Source organism: Eptatretus burgeri, chromosome 16 (genome assembly GCF_056783735.1).
Source record: "Eptatretus burgeri isolate ZD-2024b chromosome 16, Ebu_testis_v1, whole genome shotgun sequence".
NCBI lineage: Eukaryota > Metazoa > Chordata > Myxini > Myxiniformes > Myxinidae > Eptatretus > Eptatretus burgeri.
Window position 1 is genome coordinate 11,155,504 of NC_140976.1, and position 26,136 is coordinate 11,181,639.

General features: G+C 45.8%; 1 protein-coding gene across 3 annotated transcripts in view; it reads left to right on the forward strand.

Moving 5' to 3' along the window:
• The window catches only part of LOC147010513 (AT-rich interactive domain-containing protein 1A-like), a 123,355-nt gene that overhangs the window by 41,341 nt on the left and 55,878 nt on the right, over positions 1–26,136 (forward strand). For 2 of the 3 annotated variants that reach the window (XM_085859396.1, XM_085859394.1), the window contains exons 4-5: positions 1,323–1,638; positions 21,295–21,384. In XM_085859396.1, the coding sequence (XP_085715522.1) occupies positions 1,323–1,638; positions 21,295–21,384 (406 nt within the window). The remainder of the gene's footprint in view (positions 1–1,322; positions 1,639–21,294; positions 21,385–26,136) is intronic. The other variant, XM_085859395.1, reaches the window with a different exon arrangement.

Consider the following 26,136-nt stretch of genomic DNA (forward strand, 5'->3'; position numbering starts at 1 on the left):
AGCTCCAGTGAACTATACCGCTGAGGTTGTTTGCATTGATCAAATTCTTCCAAAGAGTACTTGACTGAATCGGGAATTGAATTTTTAATAACTTTTTTCGTTGCCCGATTTGAACGAAACTTGATACTGCACACCGCAGGTGAATGGTGAGTTTGGTGGGCCGAAAATTTTTGTGCTATCGTGTACCGTTTTGGCTGAATTTCGGGAACATACATACATACATATATATATATATATATGCATGCATACATACATACATACATACAAGATGAGAGTTTTAGTAATATATACCCATAATATTAGTTGTATGCTTCAATACCTATGATTAACACTTCTTTTGTCGGAATCAATTTTTTGAGGCTGCATGAAAACTGTAAGTATAAAGTTGCACCTACGGGCCCGTACTAGTAAAGTAAAATGTAACAATGGCAAACCAGGAATAAGAGGTGATTATGACCACCATTAAGTTGGCTAACGTAGCTAGTAACGTGATTATGTATGTTGCTCGAGAGTACGCGTGGATGATTATTTTCCATGGTTTGTTGATTGAGTTTAACACATCTATGCTGGCTTAGGATCCTAGGGTCCTGAGTTTGAGTACTGTTTTCCACTGAATTAACACCAGGTGGGGTTGACTCAGCCTGTCATCCTTCCAAGGTCGGCAAAAATGAGTACCAGTGTACTGGTACAAGGGCACAACATCAGCGGCTCAGCCGCGCTTCCAAGAAATTATAGCTACCCGGCAGCTAAGCTGCCACACGCAAGAACAGAACGCATCTATACATTTGCTTTGAAGGTGTGGTTTAGGGGAAGAAGGTAAAAGCTTGATGTTGGCTTGTCTGTTAAGGTGGCTGGCTTAGGATCTTAGTCTTGAGTTTGAGCCCCTGTCGTGCTGATAAATAACACCAGGTGGGTTGACTCAGCCTGTCACCCTTCCAAGGTTGGCAAAATGAGTACCATCTTACTGGAAACACTACAGGGGGCACTGCATCAGTAGCGCAGTCATGCTCCCAGTAATGATGCAACCAGCAGTCACAGACTACATTCAAAATAATAAGATAAGGGTAAGAAGGTTGCGTTTGTTGCAAAGGTGGTCAGTTGGAATGGTTCTAAACGCGGTGCGAACGAGGCGTCAATGTGCTCGTTTAATTCAGTTTTTTAGTCTAGGATGAGCACTTGTCTAATTCACAGCTTAATAAATGCATTTCACTTTTCTTTTGCCCCTAACTCTCACCCCAACCCCCATCCCCATTGTATGTTATTACAGGGTATACAAAACTTCAGGGTTTTGCAAAGTTATCCTTTTTTTTCCCCCCCTGAAGGACCTCTCTGGCACAATAGATGACCTGTCAATCGGTGAGGGAGTACCTAGCCTGGGTCTTTCTGGCAGCCAGGGTGAGCCAAGCAATTCCACACCATCTCCATTTTCTCCGCATACCCCACGCCATACTGGCGTTGTACCCTCACCTCATGTACCACAAGGAGGTCCAGCTGCTTCTCCCCATCATGGACCCTCACCCTCACCACACCTTCTTCCAGCTGGTCCTTCACCTTCTCCTCACCCTTCTGCTGCACCTTCACCAGTCTGCTCCCCAGCCGGTTCACGTACTGGACCACTCTCTCCTGCTGCACACACTGGTGAGTTTGGTTGCTTAGCCATGGAGCAAATTAGCTAAGTGTGGCTACACAATATTCTTTTCTAGTTTGGGCAGTTCACATGATACTGCGGTTTCTCCTACAAAGGTTTTCTGGGCACATGGCCAGTGGAGTTATTTCCAACAGTCGTTCACACTAATCCATCGATTAGATACCAATAGAATATGGAACAGCCAAACCAATTGCAGGTCCCCTTCTTCCAGTTATAACTGGCACATTTTGAAAATTACCTACAACTCAAGTTGTTCTGTGAGACATCCCTTTGAAGTTACCAAAATGTTTTATTTTTTCATCATGGTGTGGAAGCCATGCAGGTAGATACTTTTGTCCCCATTGTGTGTACTTGTGGTCTCGAAGCAGTGACAGATTGGCCAGCTGCCCTCTCAATTGGAGCTTGTCCCATTTGGGTCTGCAGCCGGCCCCAAGAGGACGTCTGAGGTCTGCCAGATGGCAGAGAAGGGTTGATGAGAAAGCAGGGAGTATATTGTTTTACTCCTTTATTTTTACAATCCAGTTTGTTTTTATCTCTATGTAAAGGAAATGCATGTAGAACATCTTTAACATTATGCTGGTGCATCGTGAGCCATGTTGAGCTAGTCTCCGTCAATCCGTGCTGAATTTGAAACATTTGCCTGATGGGCAGGATATGCTTCTCTGACTTTGGTTTGATGATGAAATGTATATTGCCAAACGTCTTGATGACAGCACCTGAGCGGTGACTTGCTTTGATGTTTTTATATTCCTTTTGGTGGATGGCAGCCACGGGAGGGGGTCGGGGGAGGGGGCGAGGGGATGGGGAGAAAGCATTTGGATGACTGTTAGTAAACGATGTTTGCTTGATCATAAACTACTGTTGTGAAGTTGTTGACGTATCTATGACAAAGCAAGTCACAAATCTATCAACTTTAACTGATGACTTCCAGAAAGACCCAGTAAACTTAGAAAGCAGTGATTCTGTTTGTGAGCTGCTTTAAGACCCATACAGTTTGTGCAACATTTTCCTTTTCTTGAAGAAGCAAAAAAACACTACGAGGTACGTTTCTGGGAGAAGGCTGCATCGTTAATTTGTATATTTTAAATATTATGTCGAAGCAAATCAAATGAACCCCTTCTATTACTCTGTATGCCACACATTTCATTTGTTTGTAATGGCAGCAGTGTTTGGCTTATTGGTTAATTGGGTATGTTCAACGAAATAATTGATAATTGTCTGAATGCAACCTGAATTTTCCCTCACCTGAAGAGCAGGATTTGAGATGTTTTTTTTTTTAGAATGTTACCTTAACATGCATGGTTTATCTTATTATATTTTAAACAATGTATTTGTTAATATGTAATTAAAATATATTTTTGTTCTTAAGAATTTTTTGTTTTAGTGTGTGTGTGTGTGTGTGTGTGTGTGTGTGTGTGTGTGTGTGTGTGTGTGTGTGTGTGTGTGTGTGTGTGTGTGTGTGTGTGTGTGTGTGTGTGTGTGTGTGTGTGTGTGTGTGTGTATATATATGTATATATATATATATATATATATATATATATATATATATATATATATATATATATATATATATATATATATATATGTATGTGTATATATATATGTATGTATATATATATATATATGTATATATATATGTATGTATATATATATATATATGTATATATATATGTATATGTATGTGTGTATATATATATATATATATATATACATATATATATATATATATATATATATATATATATATATATATATATATATATATATATACATACAGGGTATCCCAAAAAAATACAACTTTTCATCTGCAAAGAGGATGGTCATAACATATATTTTTAAAAAAAGATATATGGCTGGATAGAAAGCTGAAAGGTTGAAGTTTATTGTCCCAATGTCAAAATTGCCACCAAAATTTAAATTTTAGTATAGAATCGGCGTTTTCTTTTAGACCACATGTTCGACGTAGGCTCCACGTTGTCTGATCACTGCCTGCAAACGCGTTGTCATGTTCTCCATCACTTTGGGAAACGTTTCCTGAGGAATATTCTGGATTTCTCGGTGGATGTTTTCCTTCAGCTGATCAAGAGTCTGAGGCCTAGGGTTTCCATAGATCCTGTCCTTGAGATACCCCCACAAGAAGAAGTCTGGAGGAGTAAGGTCAGGGGAATACAGTGGCCACTCAACGTCTTCGTAGAGGGAGATAAAGCGGCCCTCAAAATGTTGGTTGAGAAAACGCCTTGTTTCCCTGGCTGTGTGGGGCGGTGCCCCCATCCTCCTGGAACCACTGGGTTCTCATCTGGATCAGGTTGTTTCTCCTACGGGCCTGAGTACGTAGCTCAGGCAGATAGAATTCTTGAATCATTTCGCGATAGTTCCTCTGGTTTACCGTGCAAGTGCGTCCCTGGTCATCTTCAAAGAAGTGTGGACCAATTGCATTACCAGGATTTTCAGTTCCCCAGTACCGAAAGTTTTGCTTGTTTACCTCCCCGGACAAGTGAGCATGGCATTCGTCCGTCATGTGAAGTTTTTTGAGGAAGTCTGCATCTTCCTCCAACTTTCCTGAGAAGCAATTTGCAAAATCTAGTCGTTTGCGTTTCTGTTGATCAGTAAGCACCGTTTCCGTTTGAATTTTGTATGGAAAGGCATGAATGTCTTGGCGAAGGATCCTCTGAACGGTGCTCTTATGAATGTTTGTCTCGGCAGAAAGTCGTCGAATCGATTTTTTTAGACTCTGAGCGACCGCCTGTCTCACCATTTCCACATTTTCTTCACTACGTCCTGTCCTCTTCCGACCACTGTGACCCTTGTGAAGGTCACAGATGGTTCACACATTGGTATACTTTGCGATGGTGCACTTTATTGTCCGAAAGTTTGGTGCATGGCGCAAGTGGATACTGAAATGTCTCAAGTAAAGACGTTGCACCTGTTTGACACTTTTCGTCTGCTGCCAAAGTTCAACAATTTTCGTCCGTTGTTGTACGGTCAGTCTTGGCATTTTTCTGGCGCTTGCTTGGTATGATAATAAACTTCAGGGTCTCTGCAACAAGAAATGACATACGTAAATGAAACGAGCTCCACCTTTGGCTCAATATCCTGAACATATCTGCATTGTACTTATCTGCACAGATAGGGTTGGCAACCAGGTGCTGTGCAATGGCAGATGAAGCAGGTACAGTGCCCGGTGGTTGCTGGATATTTCTGCATGCTCGCACTGGTTGTGTTCTAACCCTCACAATCTTTCTTCGAATCGCCAAAGGGACGTGTTGTTTGATCCGATCAGACAATCTTAGTGTTGTGCGGCCCACGTACCGAGCTTCACATCGGCACTTAAACTCATAAATAACATTGCTGGTTTGTGAGGTGGGTTGCACATCCTTGTTGACTGACGTCAGCAAACGGCGAGAGGTAAAGATTACTTGGGGTTGCACAGCCAGAAACGTGTTGGACACAATATGTTTGATTTGTACTTCAAACCTTCGTGATGATTGCTCTTTCCAGGGCATCCTGATAAAGACTGGACATTTGTCCAGACCAATCTTCCGATCTTTTGTCGTGTTTCGAAACTTGTGTATGTATCTTAGCTATATGCTCAGGATAACCATTCTCACCGAGTATATTCATGATTTTGTCAATTTCAGCAGGAAGATTACAAGGTGAACAAATCCTCTGTGCTCTGTTAACCAGGATATTGATCAAGGCAATTTTGTATCTCGTGGAGCTGTAGGAGTCCCAGCGAGTACACTGCCCTGTGAAAGTCGGCTTCCGGTAGACGGATGTTGTGAAACGAAGGATGGATCTATTAAACAACACGTCCAAAATGGTAACGTGTTTGACAATTCCAGCTCCGTGGTAAACTTCAGCGCTGGATGGAGAGTGTTGAGCCATGCCTGGAAATTGTCACATGTCGTCCGAGACTCGAACAAAGCAAAAATGTCAACATACCGATAGTATACGATGGGGGAATCGACCCCTTGCTGACCAGTCAGTTTCTGCATTTCATGATAGCCTACAAAGATATTTGCAAGAGCTGGGCCTAATGGAGAACCCATGGCCACATCGTCCGTTTGAACATACATCATGTTGTTAAAACTGAATTCCACCTCCCTTGTTGCTGTGTTCATTAATTCAACTAGTGCATGCCCGTAGGTGCGTGCCCGTAGGTGCAAACAAAACAAAACAAATAAACTTTCAAACCGCATGTCAAAAACAACGACACAGGCCGTTCCTTCGCTCTCACGTACCCGTACGTGCGTGGCCGTACATGCAAAAAAAAAAACTTTCAAACCGCGTGCCAGAAACAACAACCACACAGGCCGTTTCTTCGCTCTCGCGTGCCCATATGTGGGTGGCACGGAAGTTCGCATATCACAGTTACGATGACTCGCAATTTAGGTTTTAATGGCCAATTATTCAATGTGCGCCAACGTATTTTGCCTTTTCGCGATGTCATCACAATGTCCTCGCAAGGAAAAACAAAAAGAGAAGAAAAGAGAGAAAAAATTACTTCCTGGTTCGGAGCATACCAGCACTCTGATGTTCCCGAAATTTATGCACCGTCTAATATGAAAACGATCATAACTTGCGGCATTGTGTTTATCTATAAATGCGCATAAGAAATCGAGAAATTATTGGAATACACGAAGTCATCATTATCCGGAAGTCCGTACGTTGAAACCCGTAATGGATCCGGAAGTCCGTACGTTGTAACCCGTAATGGGGAATGCGGCTGAGCTTCCCTTCCCCATCGGCCATGCCCACGCAATAACGTATATTGTCATTGGTTTGGTAAATAAATGCCCATAACTTGGGGAGCACTTGTCCGATTAATATCAAACCTTGAAAAGGCACATCCTCAGGTCCCCAGCAATACATCTGGCAAGTTTCAATTAGATCGGACCAGCAGTTGTCAAGAAACAGCGGACACACACACACACACACACACACACACACACACACACACACACACACACACACACACACACACACACACACACACACACACACACACACACACACACACACACACATTGCTGGAATTATAGATAGATCAAGACATGTTCCAAGATCATCGGTTGTTCCAGATCGGTGTGATACAGCAAATGTGCGCATATCTCAATCGTCTCCATCAATGATACATTCGTGAACAAGCTTTTAATATCAAAGGATGCCATGATGTTGTGCTCACTTGTCGGTGTTTTAGCTCCAATTGATTCTGCAAATGTGAAGGAATCCTTAACCTTATATATGTGTGTGTGTATATATATATATATATATATATATATATATTGTTACGAATTTGGAAGCCCTGTGCACACAGACAGACAGCCGTCCCCATAGCTTAGTTATTTCGATAAGTATGTGCTTCTAGTTATAATCCATCCCCTATGTCTAATGGGAATTTAAGTGTACATGTGCTGCAAAGTTATTTTATAGATAGGATTTTTACACTTATGACAACGCCAACAACAACACTGCTCGAGGAATTGTCCGCGTGCTCACGAAGCGTTTCGTTCTGGCCTGGCACCAAATGAGAGAATGCCTCATTTTTCAGCTAGTGGGCACAGAGCAGGCTCCAAGAGAAGCAAAGCCTCTTCGGGGGGCGGGGAATCGAGATGCCCTGACACGCCCCCCCCCCCGACCAATCATGGAGATACGACGGGTTTCCCCGGCGAATGAGGTGTGCGGAGAGGTGAGACGTTCCCCTGCCCCCGACGCGAGAGAGAAAAGATATAGACGGGACGGCGCGGTGTCTGGTGGTCTGGGCTCGTCTCGTCGCTGGCGCTGGTCTGGTTCTCTGATCTCATCTCGTCGCTGGCGCTGGTCTGGTTCCCTGATCTCATCTTTCTGCTGGCGCTGGTCTGCGTCTGGCTGCCCTGGTCGGGCTTTTGCCAACCGGAGCTCCGGGAAGGGGTGGACCCCCAGCCGTGTGCTCACGGCCAAGTAGCCAGCTGTCCTGACTCCTAGCCGAACTATCCTCTGCGGCTGGAGAGCCGAATAAAGACCATTTGGGTCTGTTTCTTTTGTGTATGCGTGTGTGTGTCTGTGGGCCCAGTCTATAAGTAGGAATTGTTTAAGTGCCTTGTACATACTTGCATTGCCTAGTCGTGATAATTCTGCCGTTACGTGCTTCCAGGACACCACCCCCATGCAGGAACTTTCCCCACGACCGGACCCCAAAATAATGAGCGTGGCAGGGGCGGCGTATGACACCCCTCCCCCCCTATTGTTGAATGTTTCAGCAAGTCCTCGTCCTTTCCTTCATTGGTTTAGCACTGTGCTTGTTGGGTGATTAAAAAGGCCGTTGCTGCTGTTGTTGTGCATTTGGACCGACGGGACCTCGGTAACCATCTGCTCGGGTTACGCACGGGTCGAGCACGGAAACGGCTCGTCCTGTTCGAGCTCCGTCGAGGGTGTGAATTCCTCGGTGGCTCGCCACGTGGGCCTCTAGGTATTTTGAAGTTTGGCAAATAACCCTGTACCACATAGTTGAATTATTGACGATTCACGGTCCTGTAAGGAACCCGTACCTTCGGAATTATCTGAGGGTAACGATCTGAATTCCGGGTGTTCGGTGGAGTCGACTCTGCTGCTCCAACTAGCGGTCGTGCTCGTCGCCGATACCTGGCCCACGACAAATTGGTGTCAGGAGCGGGTTTCGAACCCCTCCAGCTCCGGAGAGAAATTTACGGGTCGGATCAGGGGTGTACGGAGCGAAACCCCCCCCCCCTCCCCGTTCCCTCCAATTACGAGCGTTTTAAATTTTGGCAAAATGGCGAACCAAGATGAGCTGATGCAGGTGGGTTCTGAGAGTATAGAGGTAGGTTTAAAAGAATCCGTGGCTCAGGACAACACCTGTGAGGAAGAAACACCCTTACCCCAGGGTTGGGAAAAGTGGCGATGCCATTCATATGGTTTTTATTATTACCCCTCAGCCCAATTGGGCTAAGGGTATTGTCGTCACAGGCGTTGTCTGGGCGTCTGTCAACTTTTGGTTTCCGTCAATTTAGAGGAGAACGCCTTGTCCGATTAAATCCATTTTGCAGTGTGTGTTGGGGCTGGGTAGAGGAAGGTTCCTTTCGATAATAATCAGTGCGATGCGATATCCAATGTGGCGGCGAGGGCAGGCATCTTGAATTTGGTTTCCGGACAATAACTTGAGAACGGCTTGACAGATTGATTTTATTTTCATGGGGGTATAATGGGGGTGGTTAGAGGAAGGTTCCTTTCGATATACAGCACAATCCGATATCCAATATGGCGGCTACGGCAGCCATCTTGAATTTAGTTTCCGGACAATAACTTGAGAACGGCTTGACTTATTGATTTCATTTTTGTGTGATATAATGGGGGTGTTTAGAGGAAGGTTCCTTTCGATATTCAGCGCAATCCGATATCCAATATGGCGGCTAGAGCAGCCATCTTTAATTTGGTTTCCGGACAATAACTTGAGAACGGCTTCACACGTTGATTTTATTCTGGCGAGGTATAATGGGGTTGAGTAGAGGAAGGTTCCTTTCCAAAATGGGCATGTTGCGATTTTCACTGTGGCTGCCACTGCAGCCATCTTGAAATTGGTTTCCGTCAATTTCGAGGAGAACGCGTTGTCCGATTAAATTCATTTTTGCTGGGTGTGTTGGGGTTGAGTAGAGGAAGGTTCCTTTCGAAAATGGGCATGCTGCGATTTTCAATATGGCCACCATCTTGAAATTGGTTTGTGTCAAGGGGCTGAGGGGTTACGTCCGCTTTGCGGTGTTACTTTTTTACGATTACCACTGCACCACTAAATGTAGTAAGTGGAGGCAGCTCGGGCAGATGACAGAGCAGCAGGCAATGGCGCTTCTGAAACAATTTGTGGAGAGCATGAGAGGCATAATGGCGGCACCACGTGTCAGAGCGACCGAACCGATGAGGGGGAGTGTGAAAGTTTTTCGGCCCGCAATGGAGACGGGTGAGGCTGGGACGACGAGCGGCTCCATGACAATAGTGGGGGAGACGTGTGGGACGAGACACGATGGGGCAACGGAAAAATTAAGAGACGAAAAGCCAGGAGGTAACGGGAATAATAAACGAGGAGACAAAAACGCAGGAATTAATAGAAATAAAAGAGACAAAGGAAGAAACTAATGAACGCGAGGGAATGACGGTAAAATTCACGGAGATGCACGAGACAAAGGAGGGAACACCAGAGACGCGGGAGATGGAACAAATAGAGGAGAAACTACAGGAAATAAAAGACGAGCACACACATATAGTTAGTGGGGGACAATGAGGTCGAGCTTGGGGAATGTTTCGTGACCCGGTGCGAGCAGCAGGATAGCCTCCTTAAGGAACGAGGGGAGACGATATTCCCCCTTGAAGCCGATCGCGAAGAGGTGAGTCCGATCAGGCCGAAGGAGGTTGAGGGGATGAGTGATGTTAACGGGTACACGCGGAGCTTGGGGGGTAAAGAGATCCCGGGACCCCTTGTGGTAACACGAATCCCCGAAGTGATTGTCCCGGTGTGTGTGGTTAAGAGTGTGAGTGGTGCAAGTGTGCCAGAAGGTAGGTATAGTGTGAGTGTCATGGCATGCGTGAGTGCATGTTTGGAAATGGATGATGGACCAGTCCAGTCGGGAGATGGGTGTGGCGAGCCTTTTGCGCCGTATAGAGCTATTTTGGTTACCGCACCGGGTTCGTGCGACGGCGTGTGCGATGTTCATGGTGCGTTTCGCGCACGGCCTGCACGGGCATGTCTGTGCGATTGCGATCCGGCGCGAGAATGCTCCACGTTGGATACGAGCCGGCCGCTTGGATGGCAAAAAGGTAGGCAAGTACGGGTTGAATTTGGAACATGCGGGCTCCCACGTGGGCACGTGTGCGGGGCATCACGTGCTGCATACCGCGTGTTCTGTTCGCGGAACGCGCGGAGCGGGTTCCCGGGACGATGCGCTCGTGCCAACCTGCACGGGAAACCACGCAGGCTCGGTGCATGGGTGACGTCACTGGGATCTCGCGGCACGAATGCCGGGGAAACAGCGCACGTCGTCCTGCGTGGGGAATTCCCCGAGAGCGAGCGCTTGTTGGGATTGGCAGGGTGACGTCATGGCTACACGGATCGGCCATCGGAGGGGACGCTGGTATCGCCCATAGGTACGAACGGGCAAGCCGTAAACTGTCACCATGGCGGTGCAAGAAAAAAAAAGCCTCGCCCCAAGTACATGGCCCCAGACAGGATGTGGCAAGCATCCTAGTTTGGGGCGTAGGGAGCATTAGTTAGTGGGAAGGGTTAGCGATAGATAGACCAGCCTCATGGGGGCATGAGCTGTCTGTCCTCCATGGGGCCCGTGGATTAGTTAGAGGGAATACTAGGTTAGATTTAGAAAATGGATTTTGGGAGACATGGACCGACATGGAATGTGTAGTGGCAACGTAGCTTAGCTACGTAGATTAAATGGAACATGCACTAGTTTTAGGGATGACTTGGGAGCACGAGTTAGTTAGGGGAATTTAGTAAGGAGAATGGCATTGTTGGAGTGTATGAGTGAGTTTAAAGGAAAAATTGAAATGTGTGTTGAATGAATATGGGTCAGCGGGCCCGAGTGTGTGAGTGGAGTGAATGTGGTATGCATGGTGCGAATGACTGAGTGGGGGGAGGAGTGCAACCCTCCCAAGTGACCCTGGGGTCAGTGTAATGTTAGTTAGTGGGTTCGTCAAATTTACCAAAAGGAGGTCGTTTTGTTGCTTCTATGGGAAGAAGGCACGAAACCCATTTGAAGGGGTGCAGGAGTCCCTGGACCGGCTGGGAGCGTGGCTTGGGAAGGTGAGTACTGAGTCGTGGGCACTGGACTAGTAGGCCAGAGTAAGCCAAGGGTCCAAGGGACCGGGATAATGTACTGGGCACGGGTGACCCGCGGAACGGGACCAAAGATAGAGCACCAAAGATGCCACTTGGGCATGGAAGGGGGGCAATGCCAGGAAGGGCAACCCCCCACGTTCATAGGGAGCAGGTAGGCTCGGAGGCAGCCTCAGGGCCCAGGGGTGCCATGGTTAGAGTTCGGCAGAGGGGGAATCCCTGCCAAGTGAGCCACGCTGCCCAGCCACAAAATTATGCAAGGGCACGAATGAAAATTAGAGGGCAAGGCCCAAATTTATAATGGACACCAACACAGGCGACGGGAATCATGGTTTTTAGCACCAATCGTTTAAAGTGACAGGCGTTTTGGAAAAGCCCCAGGGTAGTTTGAAGTTCATAAAGGATAGGGTAGATAGGAAACGTGGACCCCTTCGCACCATCCATCCCTTCGCTCTCCATAGGCCGCTGGATCCACCTTGGATTGCTGAACTCTGTGGGAGGCCATTCTGAGGCTTCGTTGGGCCTCAGGACAGGATGCGAGTCTCTTCCCTATTCCCCTCCAACGGGGATTTTAGGGGTTGGGAGTAGGCTAGGTTGACAGGATAGGTTAGCCCGACAAAGACAGAAAGGTGGTTAGGGAGACGAAATTACAAGGAAAAAAATAAATAAATAAATAAAAAGGGGCTAAATTTGGTTGTTTTGTGTTGCAAATTTAGGGAGTGGGTATGGACAGACAGGCAAAGGCGATGGGTTGGGGGGGAGACAGTAGGGTAGGTCCGAGCCCGTTTTCGGAGCGGCCGGCACCACCGCACTCCCTCCAGACCCACACGGAATGAGACCAGAGTCCGGCCAGCTTCACCTGCCAGCCTGTTGTGCTGTATCGCCTGTTCCGCATCTGCCTTGCCATGCCTTTGTTGCCTGCCTCTGCCATAACCCCATGCCTGCTACCCTCTTGCATTGCCCCTGTGTCACCATCACATGTGCGCCAGGACCATCTCCAGTGTTTACAAGGACTGCCCTGCAGGCAGCCGTACACGGGGACTGCATTGGTGCAGCCCGTGCATCGTTTACACCCATTTTTTGTGTTTTGCATCTCTATCCATTCATTTCAATGAGCCAGAGACTGCATTGAGCAGCCTGGCTACCTCTTCAAATGGCTTGTGGGACGGCACATGGCATGCCGTGTTAGGGTGAGTTGCCTCCAGCAGCTGGGGGTATGAAAGGAAGAGAGAGAAAGGTTCATTGCAAGGAATACTCAAGGGGGTCCTTTTGAGGAGGCCCTGAGGACGACTGACCTTCAGCTGCGGAGCACTCACCCACCCACAAACTGTTGACATTGCTGTGCCTTTCTTTTCCCACAGATGGTAGGTCCTGGGCCATGGTTAGTGTAAATAGGTAAGCTAAGGTTGTAAATAAGTTATTTGACCAACCTGCATGTTTGTCATGGCGCCGGCAATGTTAGTTAAATTGTCCGTATGAGTCTGTTAGTTAGTTACGCAGCGCATTAGGTTATTTATTTTTGGGACATGTATAAAAAAATGTCGCACTCAGGGATCCGAAGGTAAAATGTACTAGGGGAAAACTTACACATGCTGGTCACACGAAAATGTGTGGACTCGGGACGAGTCTGTGAAAAGGGGAAGGGGTAGTGTTGTGAATCTGGAAGCCATGAGCACACAACATTCAGGTCCTATAGCTCAGTTATTTTGAAAAGTGAATGTAGATAGATAGCTCCCTTTTGCTAGTCAAATGGATGAATAAATGTACATGCGCTGTGAGTTACTTTAATAGCTAGGATTTCTACATCAAATACAACAACAACTACGGCGACTTCAGCTCCAAATACAACAACAACGATGGCTACTACAGCTCCAAATACAACAACTACGGCTACTACAGCTCCAAATACAACAACTACGGCTACTACAGCTCCAAATACAACAACTACGGCTACTACAGCTCCAAATACAACAACTACGGCTACTACAGCTCCAAATACAACAATGACGACTACTACAGCTCCAAATACAACAGCGAAAACCCTCTGCTCCTGGCTTTCTCCACGCGCTCGCTGGTATACGGGCATGTTCGGAATGCGTTCGGGGATTAATTGCATTCACAAATATGGGCATGAATCGGTTCAGTTGAACCGCGCCTGAGGGTGAGCCACGCCTGAGTGAATCGCGCCCGAGAGGATAAATGGGACGTGGAGATCGGAGAGATCGGAGGAGTGAGGGAATCTGCGGAAGCGTCAAAATCTGTGCGAGCGAGAGAAACTGGCGGAGCGCGTGAGGATCCGCTGGAGCTCAGGAGGCTGCTCGCGGCTCGCTGGTGTCTGGATTCGGCTCGCCTCTCGCTGGTGCCCGGTTCTAATCAGCTTGAAGACCACACGAGGTGGACAGGTCCGAGGCAGGCTCTGGTCTTCAGTTCGCCTTTCCCTCCGAGTTGGAGGCCTCAATAAAGGCTGTGGCCACCATTTCGTGTGTGTGTGTGTGTGTGTGTGTGTGTGTGTGTGTGTGTGTGTGTGTGTGTGTGTGTGTGTGTGTGTGTGTGTGTGTGTGTGTGTCACCAGTCTAGTAAGTAGGAATTGTTAAGTGCCTTGCTGTACATATGTGCATCTCTTTAGTCAGATAACTCTGCCTTCTTTCGTGCTTCCCGCCTCCCCCCACCATTATGAATATAAACCCATGTGTTAAATGTATCAGTTCGTTGCTGTGTTTCCTTCCATTGGCTTAGTGTGGCGCTTGTTGGAGAATTAGCAAAGCCGTTGTTGCCGCCGTAAGGGGACATTTGGACCGACGGATCTTGGTGATCATCCGCTCGGGTCGCACACGGTTCGAGCATGCTAGCGGCTCGTTCCGTACGAGCGCCGTCGAGGGTGTGAATACTCAAGGGTAAACTCACCACGCAGAGCTCTAGGTATTTTGAAGATTGGCAAATAACCCTGTACCACGTGGTGTAATTATTGACGATTGACGGTCTGGTAAGGGACCCGTACTTGTCGGAGTTTTCTGAAAGGTACGATCTAAATTCCGGGTGTTCGGTGGAGCCGACTCTACTGCTCCATCTAGCGGTCATGCTCGTTGCCGATACCCGGCCCACAACAATATACCCTCTTATTTCCAAATTGTCCCTACATCGTGTGTCATCCTGTACACATATCAGGAATCCGTATATATTGTTATGCTTTTATCCTTGGCTTGATTGCATGCTGCAACCCGGCCTTCGGCACTCCATGGCCTTTGACAGCCAGCGCCCCTTAAAGGGTAGTATGTGATACAGTACAGGGGTTCAGTTCATTCTGCCATATTTTTATATTTTCATCGTGAGGCTCCAACCAACGTTTTACATTGGAAATTGTTTCTAACTCTGCTAAATTATCGATTATCTCTTACACGGGCCCTTTGCTATTATCTACAAGCCCGAAGTAAACTCGCACAAGTTCAAATTGTGCAATTTGAGATACCGCGGTAAAATTTCCTTTCAAACAAACTCATTAAAACACACATGATTGACCTCAACCTCGGATCACGGGTCTATGTCTCACTCTGCAGTATGCCTGCGATAACTTGCCCACTCTCTCCAAAGGATATCATGAGATCTTAAATGTTCATCAACTAATGCCATCAGACAGGCCATCCAATCAACGTCCATCCTAGGGGCTGAACGCACGTTAATGCATCGTCTGTTTGCGTATTTAACAGCATGAGCAGTGATGTACCATTTATATATTATGTATGCAAATTTATATTTTCACATCACACCATTACCTTCACCACTGATACAAATGCTCACCTGCACCCACAACTTGCTCACCTGGACAAGGCTTTCCCCAAACACGAAAACAAACCCAATTTTGATTCATGACTCATGTCCCATCGAAGCTCTGCACCAAGAACTCACGAGGCACGCATGTCTGCTGCCAAATCCTTTTCCACACTCCACTTGCACACCCGTTCCTGAAATGCACTTTGCCGTTTCAGCTCTTATCAAACGAAGCAAATACATATTTTCGCACACCTCTTTATAATTAATGACAAACCATGGAGGTTCCTGAATGCTCTGACCTGAACACAAAACCTCCCAACAGCAATAACACTAGGAGCTCCACAATCATCCCCCGCCCGGTTCGCCAACCAACATGGCGGCCCAAGCAAGACCATTCCACATTCTAATGTGTAATTTTAAAACACCTCGGCAAAATTCCCCACACTGTGCAACCCTCCATTCACATAAAATGCTTTTTACCATCGTGAGTGGTTTAAATCATTTCTCGTACAAACTGCCGCAACCAAACTAACCATTCACATTGATGCCATAATAGCTTTGTTATGCTCAAAGAATTGTGTTTTTTTTCACCATTGATTACTGTGCACTTGTAATCAATCAAACAAAAATCAACCAATTCTTCTAGCTTCAACCCTTTTCCCCAACAAACGTTAATTTCCTTTCATTCAGTTTTACAAAAAAAATATTTCTCTTCCAAAACCAGTTTGTCCACCATTTCAAAGACGAGCTGCTTCCAGCTTATTTTCCCCCTTATCAGGCAAATCTCGCACACGGCCTGACAAGCAGGCAAATTCACAGCAGGGTGTGTTCTTGCCTCCCGCCTCACTTTTTTCCGTGATCTAATTTTCCCAAAAAGATGTTTTAATTTTCCCATATCAAAACAATTTTGTCGACAATCAAATTTCTCTCAAGGAGGTCGGAACAAGTTTGTGGGCTTGAAGACAAGCTGCCCACCCTTTACCCTTCAGGCAAAACACACCCATTCCTTCACTTCACAGCAGGGTACCCTTCCCCCCCCCCCGACATACATCATAAACAGCTGATACTGTGCAGCTGACTGCGGTAGTCCCAGCGGTTGATATGCCGGGGGTTGGGGTGTTGATGGTACTGTATCGGTGTTGGAGTACCCCTGCCCCGGTGCTGAAGACACCGGGACAGATGATGAGCCATGTCCTGTGCCATGTCCTGTTATCTGGCTCGGTGCCGGCGCTGATGCTACCGCATCCTTAGCTTGCCGCTCTGCATCTTCTAAATGACCCTGAAGCTTCAGCACCTTACCTGCCAAGGTTGCTTGCTTGGCTGTACTTGATCTTTTAATTGCTTACTCTTGCCATAACCCAAATCCCAGCCAATTCACTGGCGTTTTCTTGCTGGATAGTCTATGGCGTCTAAGAAACTCTTCCCGCAGATTCTGCACAACTGGGAGGTCAAACGACCCACCTCTCTTTCCATGGTGCGCCATCCACTGCCCATTTTACCCAGCAATCATTCTGTTCCACTGCTACCATCCCATGTAATTTAAACATATGGTAAGCAGGGGTATCCCGAGGAGGTTCTTTCTTCTCTCGTTTTCCTGATCTGTTTCCCATCACTATCACTGGACCCTTCCTGGAGTTTTCTTGGGTCCGACTCAACCATATGCCCTCAGCCCTCAAACTCCCCTTTCCGGACTTTAAGATAGCTACCCCTTGATATAAGATAGCAATAAACAATTTTCTCCACACTTATCTTTACCGGTTCTTGGGCGAGGACAAAGGGCAGAAGCAGGGATGGACAAAACCTGGGGTGAGAAAGAGAATATATAATTTAAACTCCCCAGCACAAAGGCTTACCTTATTCAAATTGGGGACCGTGGCTTTTCTCTTTGGTCACCAAGGGTCTATCCCCACCTCTCCTCCACCTCTCCTCCACCTCTCCTCCACCTCATCTCACCCCCTGCTCACTGCGCCAATTGTCAGGGCGTCGATCACCCTTTACTAAGGCATGAAGACGTCGATAAACTTGCGAGAAAATTGTTTATTATATATCAATACATGTGGCCGCACGGAGAGCAGCAAACACCAGGAACACTAATTTAGCAATTGAGGTAACCCAGTGAGTGCTCTACTGGAATGGTTGAATCACTCCCTTATATAAACACGGATTTATCTCCAACAAATTTCATTACATCATCATCCTCCCTTTCATCCCAGGACCAGCTGGATTACCAGCTGGCTTATGTCCTGGTGATATATATCAAACTGATCAGTTAGATCAGAGGTTTTCCTCCCAGATCCTGCTACATACACAATGCTCCCTTCAATCACTCAAGGTTAAACCTTCCTTATCTCACACACAAAGTCCCAAGCTGAAATGTATTGTTACGAATTCGCGCCCGCCGGCGTGCGATCGGCCGCGTAACTCCAATCGCAACCGCGTCGCCCACCGAACTGACAATTCAGTTGTGACCCTCCTGGAACTACCGCCAGGAACCAGTCATGGGTGGGGGTTTAACTTCACCACAGCCCAGTCCGCATTCTACCCGCGCGAAATAGGGTGAATCGCCGAATGTCGATATACCTAAGTACCCGCGCGGGTAACCTACCGACGGGCTGCACCGCGCTGCAGGTCAGCCTGGGACACGAACCGCTTAAGCGGTCCTTTCTGTACTACAGTGATAACCGAGCGGTGTTATCGCCGACCTCGACGGTTCAGTGATTCTTCTTTACTCGGATGTTCAAACCCCACTACTCTTTCCACGATGCAAGATGGCACTTTGAACGTGGTGAAAGGAGGACGCGACGAACTGAATACGTTGCACACAAGGACATTTATTCACTACACACACAACACAAGCAAGGGCAGTCATGCAATATACAAGCAACAAATAGAATGCAAAAGCAATACGACCAACTATAATTATTATTTACAAGCACAGTCACTTACACAGGTTTTAACTTAGGGGACACGGCGCCACAGCAGTCATACAGAACAAAAGAAATGACCCCCTCATAGGCAAGGGGGTAGACGGGGTTCGTAAACCTTTATGGCCGTGGGCCATAGATGACCGAATGGGCCCACGAGACCGACGCTGGTTACCTGCACCCTCGTGGTGCGACGGTCGGCGAGCTCTCTCCGGCACTCTCCTCTCGTGTGTGCTGGCTTGCGCGCCCGAGCTGGCAAAGCGGCGCCTCCCGTCCGTGTCCCAAGGAAAGAAGAAGCCCGAGCTCACGAACTAGCTGCTCGAAGGAAAAGAACCATCACGAACTGAACTGAACCGCACCCTGGTGACAAAAGGCATGAACTGAACTGAACACGAGCTGCGAGCTCGACGAGCAGCCACCACGAACTGAACTGAACACGAGCTGTGAGCATGACGAGCAGCCACCACAAACTGAACTAAACACGAGCTGCAAGCTCGACGAGCTGCTACCACGAACTGAACTGAACACGAGCTGCCCGAACCGCCAAGAGAAGAGAGCTCGACCCCGACCACCAAGAGAGGAGAACCCTACCCCGACCACCAAGAGAGAAGCACTCGACCCCGACCACCAAGAGAGAAGGCTCGACCCCAACCACTAAGAGAGAGAGAGCCCGCGTGCGGTCCGCCTTATATAGCGTGGGGCTCCGCCCTTCGCTCCTCCCTGTTTTCGGCTCCGCCTCCCTTCGAGAAGCTTCTCGAAAAGTGGTGTGCCCTCACTCCGACCACCTCACACCCCGTGTCCACCAATCGCGAGCGAGCTCCTCGCCGCTTCTCGTGCCAGCCTTGGCGGCGCAAAAACGGCGGGAAAACTTGCGCGTCATCCCAGTTATTTTCACTGGGCCTTCGCTCGACGTTTTCAGACGGTTTTTTGCAGTGGAAAGGGTCGTAGCGTGCTCTGTCGGGCCAAAATAACGATAGCGAAAGAAAAACGGCTATCTCAAAGGGTCGCATCCCGGTGAACACGAAGAAACCCCTTTAAACAATGGTGGGGACCTATCTGCACATAAACTTAGCGTCATAACTGAGCTGGGGACCTTTATGGTGTATTGCAAATTTCCACATCCGTAACAATATTTTAATTAACTGCAGGCGAAGTGAATTGAGTTGGGAAGAAACAAAGCTTTTAAGAAAAAGGTTCAAATCCCAACAAAATATATATATATATATATATATATATATATATATATATATATATATATATATATATATATACATATATACACACACATACATATATATGCCTGGTGTTGGCTTAATGGTTAGGGTGGTGGGCTTTAGATCCAAGGGTCCTGAGTTCAAATCCCACTCACCTGTTGAATTAATACCAGGTAGCTTGTCATCCTTCCGAGGTCAGCAAAATGAGTGCCAGAATGCTGGTATACTGTGTCGGAGTGGTGACCCGTCTAGGATTATGCCCAATAGCCAAGGAGACTGCTTAAGCAGCACCAATGCTCTGCACAGAGTATGGTCCCAATGTCCTCCTCTCCTACATGTATATATAAATATATGTGTATATACAGTCATGCGCCACATAACGACGTTTCGGGCAACGACGGATCGCATATACAACTGTGGTCCCATAATCGCATATACGACGGATCTGCCAGCTCCATTATAATGGAGCTGAAAAATTCCTATCGCCGAGTCATGGAGCCGACCTAGCGCTGCCAGTCGTATAAAAATAGCACATACAATTTTGTATAGTACATAATACTTGATAATGATAATAAACAACGATGTTACTGGTTTATGTATTTACTATACTGTACTTTTTATCGTTATTTTAGAGTGTACTCTTTCTACTTATACAAAAAAAAAGTTTATTGTAAAACAGCATACCCTGTCACGCAGCATTCTTCTACTGTACATCTCGTGTTTACCGTGTCTCTTGATTGCATCATTTTTTCCTTGTGCTTGATTTAATCTCGTGTTGTTTTGTTCATCATGCCCCCTAAGCATTCATCAAAAAGTTAAAAAAAAATTTAAGTTTAGAAAGTAAAAAAGTTAGTCAGCTGAGGTTAATTTATTATTGAAGAAAATTATTTTTTTAATTAATTTAGTGTCGCCTTAGTGTACAGTGTTTATAAAAATCTACATATAATCTACCCTATACAGGTGTACCATTTTTTTTTAACTTTTATACCTTTTCTATGTTTCGATACACAAATAATTACCATTGTGTTACAATTGCCTGCAGTATTCAGTACAGTAACATGCTGTACAAGTTTGTAGCCGAGGAGCAATAGGCTATACCATATAGCCGAGGTGTCTAGGTTTGTGTAAGTACGATGTTTGAAAACGAAAAGAAAAAAACAATGATGTTTGCACAACGACGACGTCGCTTAACGACGCATTTCTCAGAACGTAACCCCGTCGTTAAGTGGCGCATGACTGTATATGTGTGTGTGTGTGTATATATATATATATATATATATATATATATATATATATATATATATATATATATATATATATATATATATATATATACAGTGTGCATTTTCATGATGGGCAGGTCTGTTGCAAATATGAGAGAGGTATCTACAGTATATGTAGACAAAACCAGAAACTTTTTTATTTCCTCCTCCCGCATATCCCATTTCTTTTTTCTCACTTTTCTCACTATCCCTCCCGCCTCCAGCTTGTCCTTTATATTGTGTGAAAAAAAAATTGGGGGGGGGGGGGAATATCAAGTTTGTGCAGTGTTACTTTTGCAACGTGATAGCTGTGCGATGCTAATTCTCAAGCTGATTCTCCATCTTGTTGTGTTGTGCTTTGTCAAGCCTAAATGGTTTCCAAAAAAAAACAAGAAGAATTTACAAGAAAGGTACTCTGGTTGTTGGTGTTATGCACTTGCATTACTTTCACCTAAGTCCAGAGAATGTAATATATTTTGGGTTATGCCAATATTAGCCCTGGTTAATCTTTTGGAATTTCTACACTGGCAAAATGTTTTTAACTTGCTTCTCTTCGTTCTGTCACCAGGACTCCCTGCTAACATTTGCATCCTGTCGCTGTCACTTTCCCACCACTCCCCCCCCCAACTCCCCATCGCTAACACAGGCCACCAGCTGACCCCACAGCCTCCCAGTAACCAATCAGAGTCAAGCTCTCATTCATCTGTCAGCCAATCACCCCGCCCCCAAGAACCAGGTGTGTACTGCCCCTACCCCTAATGCTACTGCGGCAGCAACTTTATTTTGCTTGCCTATTTGCTTTGTTGCACACATTTTTGACAGTGTAACAGTGTGTCCCCAATGTTTGCAGCAAATATTATAATCCTGCCTTGTCTCCATTAATGAGTTTGTGTCAAGTGATATTTGCCCTGAAAAGTTTCCAATTTACTGGATTTTGCTCAACGAACTCATTTGAGATTCAAGATCTGAACCAGAAAGCCTTTTGGGTCAAGAGTCTCCAATGAGGGAATGCATGATGTCAATATTAACATTAGTACAATAACATGCTGTTAACAAACCATCGCTATCACTTTGTACGTTCAGACCTCATTGCATGTGTTCTTTCATCCATTTTGTGATTGGGTAATTTGCAACAATGACCAGCAAAATGTTCATGTCCACCATTATCATGCTGTCTAGAAAGGCTTAACTGTGCATCATATTGTTGCGACCACGGGTACCGAGACACCAGCTTGTCACTCAGGGGGATTAATCCCCGGTTGTCCTCGATAGAGCCGGACCTGCGGCCACCACTCACAATTAACGTTCTGGTATGGTGGGTTGTTTTAATTTTAAAACCACGAATGCCACCCAGTCAACCACGAGTTCCAGTGTCCGCTGCCTAATTATTCCGTTTAACTAGAGATCATGTGGTTACCTGAGCAGGGAGCACACCCTCGGCAAAGCACCAATATTATCTGATTAGATTTTAATTAAGGCGGCTGAGCGTTTTCACCGCTGGTGCGTGCCGACGATTTGTTTGGTCAAATCTGTGGTAATTACCTCCCAGTCTATCTCAGTTCGAACCATGCTAGACCAATAGAAGGAAAGGACAAACACGGACAGTTTGGAAATCGACAAATAATTTATTAATAATAAAATAAATAAACAAAAAAACTTTTTATTTGCTGAGGTAAATAAAGAATTTAAAAGCAAAATCAATCAAAATGCCAGGAAAGAGACAAAGAGCAGATGCTTATCGGGGTTGACTTACAACTAAACGCAGACAAGGGTACCCAGCAGATTATTCAGGGGGAAGAGAGGGGGAGAATCGTCTCACTCACCAGAAAATCGTCTGTGAAGCAAAAACATCCTTAAAATGCATGTGTGCGTGTCACGTCCGTCGCCAGCACCCAGATTTGCCGTGCACCCTCTCGCGGGGCAGCCTTGAACGCCAGTCGATGTCTGGAGGGCACCGAGATCATCCATTGCAGGTTTAGACCCTGGTGTTGTTGGTAATCGACCGGAGCCTCACTCGGCGGCACTGCTCACACCCACACGCGCACCACATGCTCGCTTGCCGAAGAACTGGAAGGGCGAATTGTTTCTTCGGCGCTGGTTAGACACCCGCTTCTTGGTCGCTTCTCTCGCCCTTTGCTTTTTCCTCTGGACTTTTTCTCCTCAGACTTTTTCTCCTCAGACTTTTTCTCCTCAGACTTTTTCTCCTCAGAGAACGTCCCTCTCACTCGTTTTTTTATATCTCAGGACGTCTCTCCTCACAGTACGTCCCTCTTTCGCTTGTTCCTCACTTTTTTATATCTCAGAACGTCTCTCCTCACAGAACGTACCTCATGCTTTCTCTCGCTCATTTTTATATCCCCGGGCCCTCTCCGCGGGGTGCCGTCCACCCCAAGCTCACCCCGCCCCACTGGGGCACGGTTACCATGACGACCCGTGCGCTCTCAAAAAAGGCGGGCGTCGGAGCTCGCGAAAGAATGTTGCTGAGGAAAAACGAGGGCAGGCTTCAGAGCTCGTGAAAGAAATGTGTGTGAACGTGTCTGTCGTAAAAAAAAAAAAATAAAAGCTTTCCATAAGAGAGAGGATCTGTCCTTTACCCTTCTCAACGCATCACATTTAAGATCCCATGAGACATGGGGATGGGGCTAATCTGAACATGCATTTAAGGAAATAACTGTCTGAGGACCTGGATGTGTGGATGCATTCATCATACCGGATTCTAAAATCCGTAACAATATGTTTGCTGTACCCTGCCCAGGGAAATTGTCACTTTTCGTGCAAGGAAGTGATAATTGAGATAACACCTGGCATAAACTCGATCGTTGGTACCATTGTCAACAGCACGAGCACACTAATGGGGACGAGGTGTTATAGTCTAACTTCATATGGAGTAACCTTAAAACATTTTTTTCATTAGATTCAAGGCTCGTGGAAGATTGAGTTGATAAAGGGTGAAAAGGCATTATAGTTACAGTGAAACCACAGTTGGATACAGCAAGCAAAGGAATGAGCCAACAATCAGAGAGAGGAGAGGAGGCAGGAGAGTGAATTATGTCAAGCACAGTAACCTCTAAGTTGAGGGTAGTGCCAGTGATTTTTTTGCAATCACAAAGAAACATGGATGGAATTCATGGAATCAGTGACTTGAAGCAGAAAACTGAATATGGCACAGAAAAAAAACTGGAATGTTGTAAATTGCAGAAAAAAAAGTCTACATTCGGACAAATTTCAAATAAAATATTGACTATGTTTCTGATTTTGTGTGTGATTCTCCACAGATTTAATGCCAAGAGCGTAATTACAAAAATAACAATACACTGTAATTTGATGCACAAGGAGTACCATCCATACCTGGAATGCGAGCACAGCTCATGCTTCTCTCACGTGGATTGTAGATGTTTGGACGAGAGATGCTGTGAATCTCGATCTCGATTGTTGGCACTAAATCTATATTAATAAATGTCAGTGTGTCTCCTCCTGAACTCCAAAACCATGGAACCTAGCAGCCTGAAACTTTGCAAGCATACTAAGAATACTCCAAGGAAGGGCATGACTGAAAATCGGGTGTTTGGGTTAATTAAAACACCCCTTTTTGAAGATAATTAACGGCCTTATTTAATTATATCCTTTATCAGGCGCTCCTTGGCCACCTCGCTCTCTGGGGTCTTAAGGCGTATCCTGGGTTACCTAACTGGGGTCTGAAGGCACCATATTTTTTGGCCTGCTCAACCATACCTTGAATTGCACCAGGCTGCAATGATTTCTTAATGAAAGTTTTGTTTGTTTGTTTTTTTTCCACTTTCCTCACTCATTATCAAATGCCTATTCATCATAGCTACGAATCGCTGTATACATCGCTTCTGTTAGTGCTACAGTTTTAAAATTAGGAGATTGGAGCGATTTCATCCATTAATTTTACACGATCTACTCTAACGGACTAATTAAAGAATATCATCGAAATATGATCGCGCCTATGAGGATCGGATATCGTCCGGACTAAATAAGTGTCGAAATCTGGAGTGAAATCTGATTATTTAAAGAAATAACGAGTCTTACAACTAAGCTGATATACCAATTTACTTTAAGCAAGCAAGGCTATGGTCCAATCCTTCTCCATATATAAACACAACAAAATGTGCAATTTCCAAATCATTAAACTTATCTTTTTCTACTATTCGGAGAATTATATTGATTGAACAAAAAATTTAGGAACGTGCCAAAATTAACCAGCGTCATTGAGCTGTATGATTTAATGTATTCACTGCTTGACATCGCACCCTGTCCCCTGAAGAACTGCCTATCCATAGCGTCTGCCAGATTTGTGTCTATATTTTCGGAGGTTTCGCGAGGTACTCTCCAGGGAATCAAAGCAAGTCTGGTAAAAATGGACGTTTTAAAATAAAGTTATAACGTTTGTGCGCACCGTGAACCGGTGTACCACGTGACGTGTGCACAGACGAGCAGGCAACGTGGCAGACGAGCTGCAATGTTTATTTCATGGGCGATTAAACTTTGCGATGTCTCCAGGGTTGTTCAACGTTTAACAGCAACTCTTTTTGTGGATAAAGTCATTATTTGAATGAAGTCATTTAATTTCTTTAATTGCTGCGGGCGCGGAGAAGACGGTTTTAAAGTTAAAGGGATCTTATATGGTATGCAGCCACAGCCTGGCCAGCCGTTCCTCATCAACCATAGTGCTTGCTTGCTTGAGTGCTTAAGCCACTTGCCGAGTGCCTTGCACTCGATTGCGGTACACTTCGTGTCCTGATCGGGATGTACAGTTGGCAGTTGCTATAATGCAGAGGTACATGATTTAGAAAGGTTATTTGCTTTCTCTTTGTGAGCTTCAAAGCAAAATATAGTTGATAACACCCGATTTCCGAGCCATTTGCCGTATAAACGTGTTTTCTAAATTAGAGCCAAAATATTTTTTTCCACCCATCACATGACGATTGGCAGCTGTTTATGAAGATTAATGTTTATGTACATCTCCCTGAAACGTCCATAATGCAATGTTGTGTTTTTGATTTGTTTATTGAAATTCCCCCCAAACAAGGGTCAAAGCTACTCAAGGTTTTTGGGTTGTATACAGTACGTACTGTAGTTGGTAATCACCCCGACTCCAATCTGCTGATTCCTGAAGAATGCCCGATATCATCTAACACACTAAGTGTGTGTGTGTGTGTGTGTGTGTGTGTGTGTGTGTGTGTGTGTGTGTGTGTGTGTGTGTGTGTGTGTGTGTTTTGTTCATAAAGCATAACATTTTCTCTCTGCCAACTTCTCTTTCTCTTTCTCTTTCTTTCTCTCTCTTTCTCTCGACTCTCCAGACGTGTCCGGGCGATGTTTGTCTCCAGGCGATATTTGTAGTATGGCCAGTAGAAAATATACCTCGTGTTGGCTTAATGGTTCGGGTGGTGGGCTTTGGATCTGAGGGTCCTGGGTTCAAATCCCACTCGGCTGTTGAATCAATACCAGATGGGATTGATTCTGC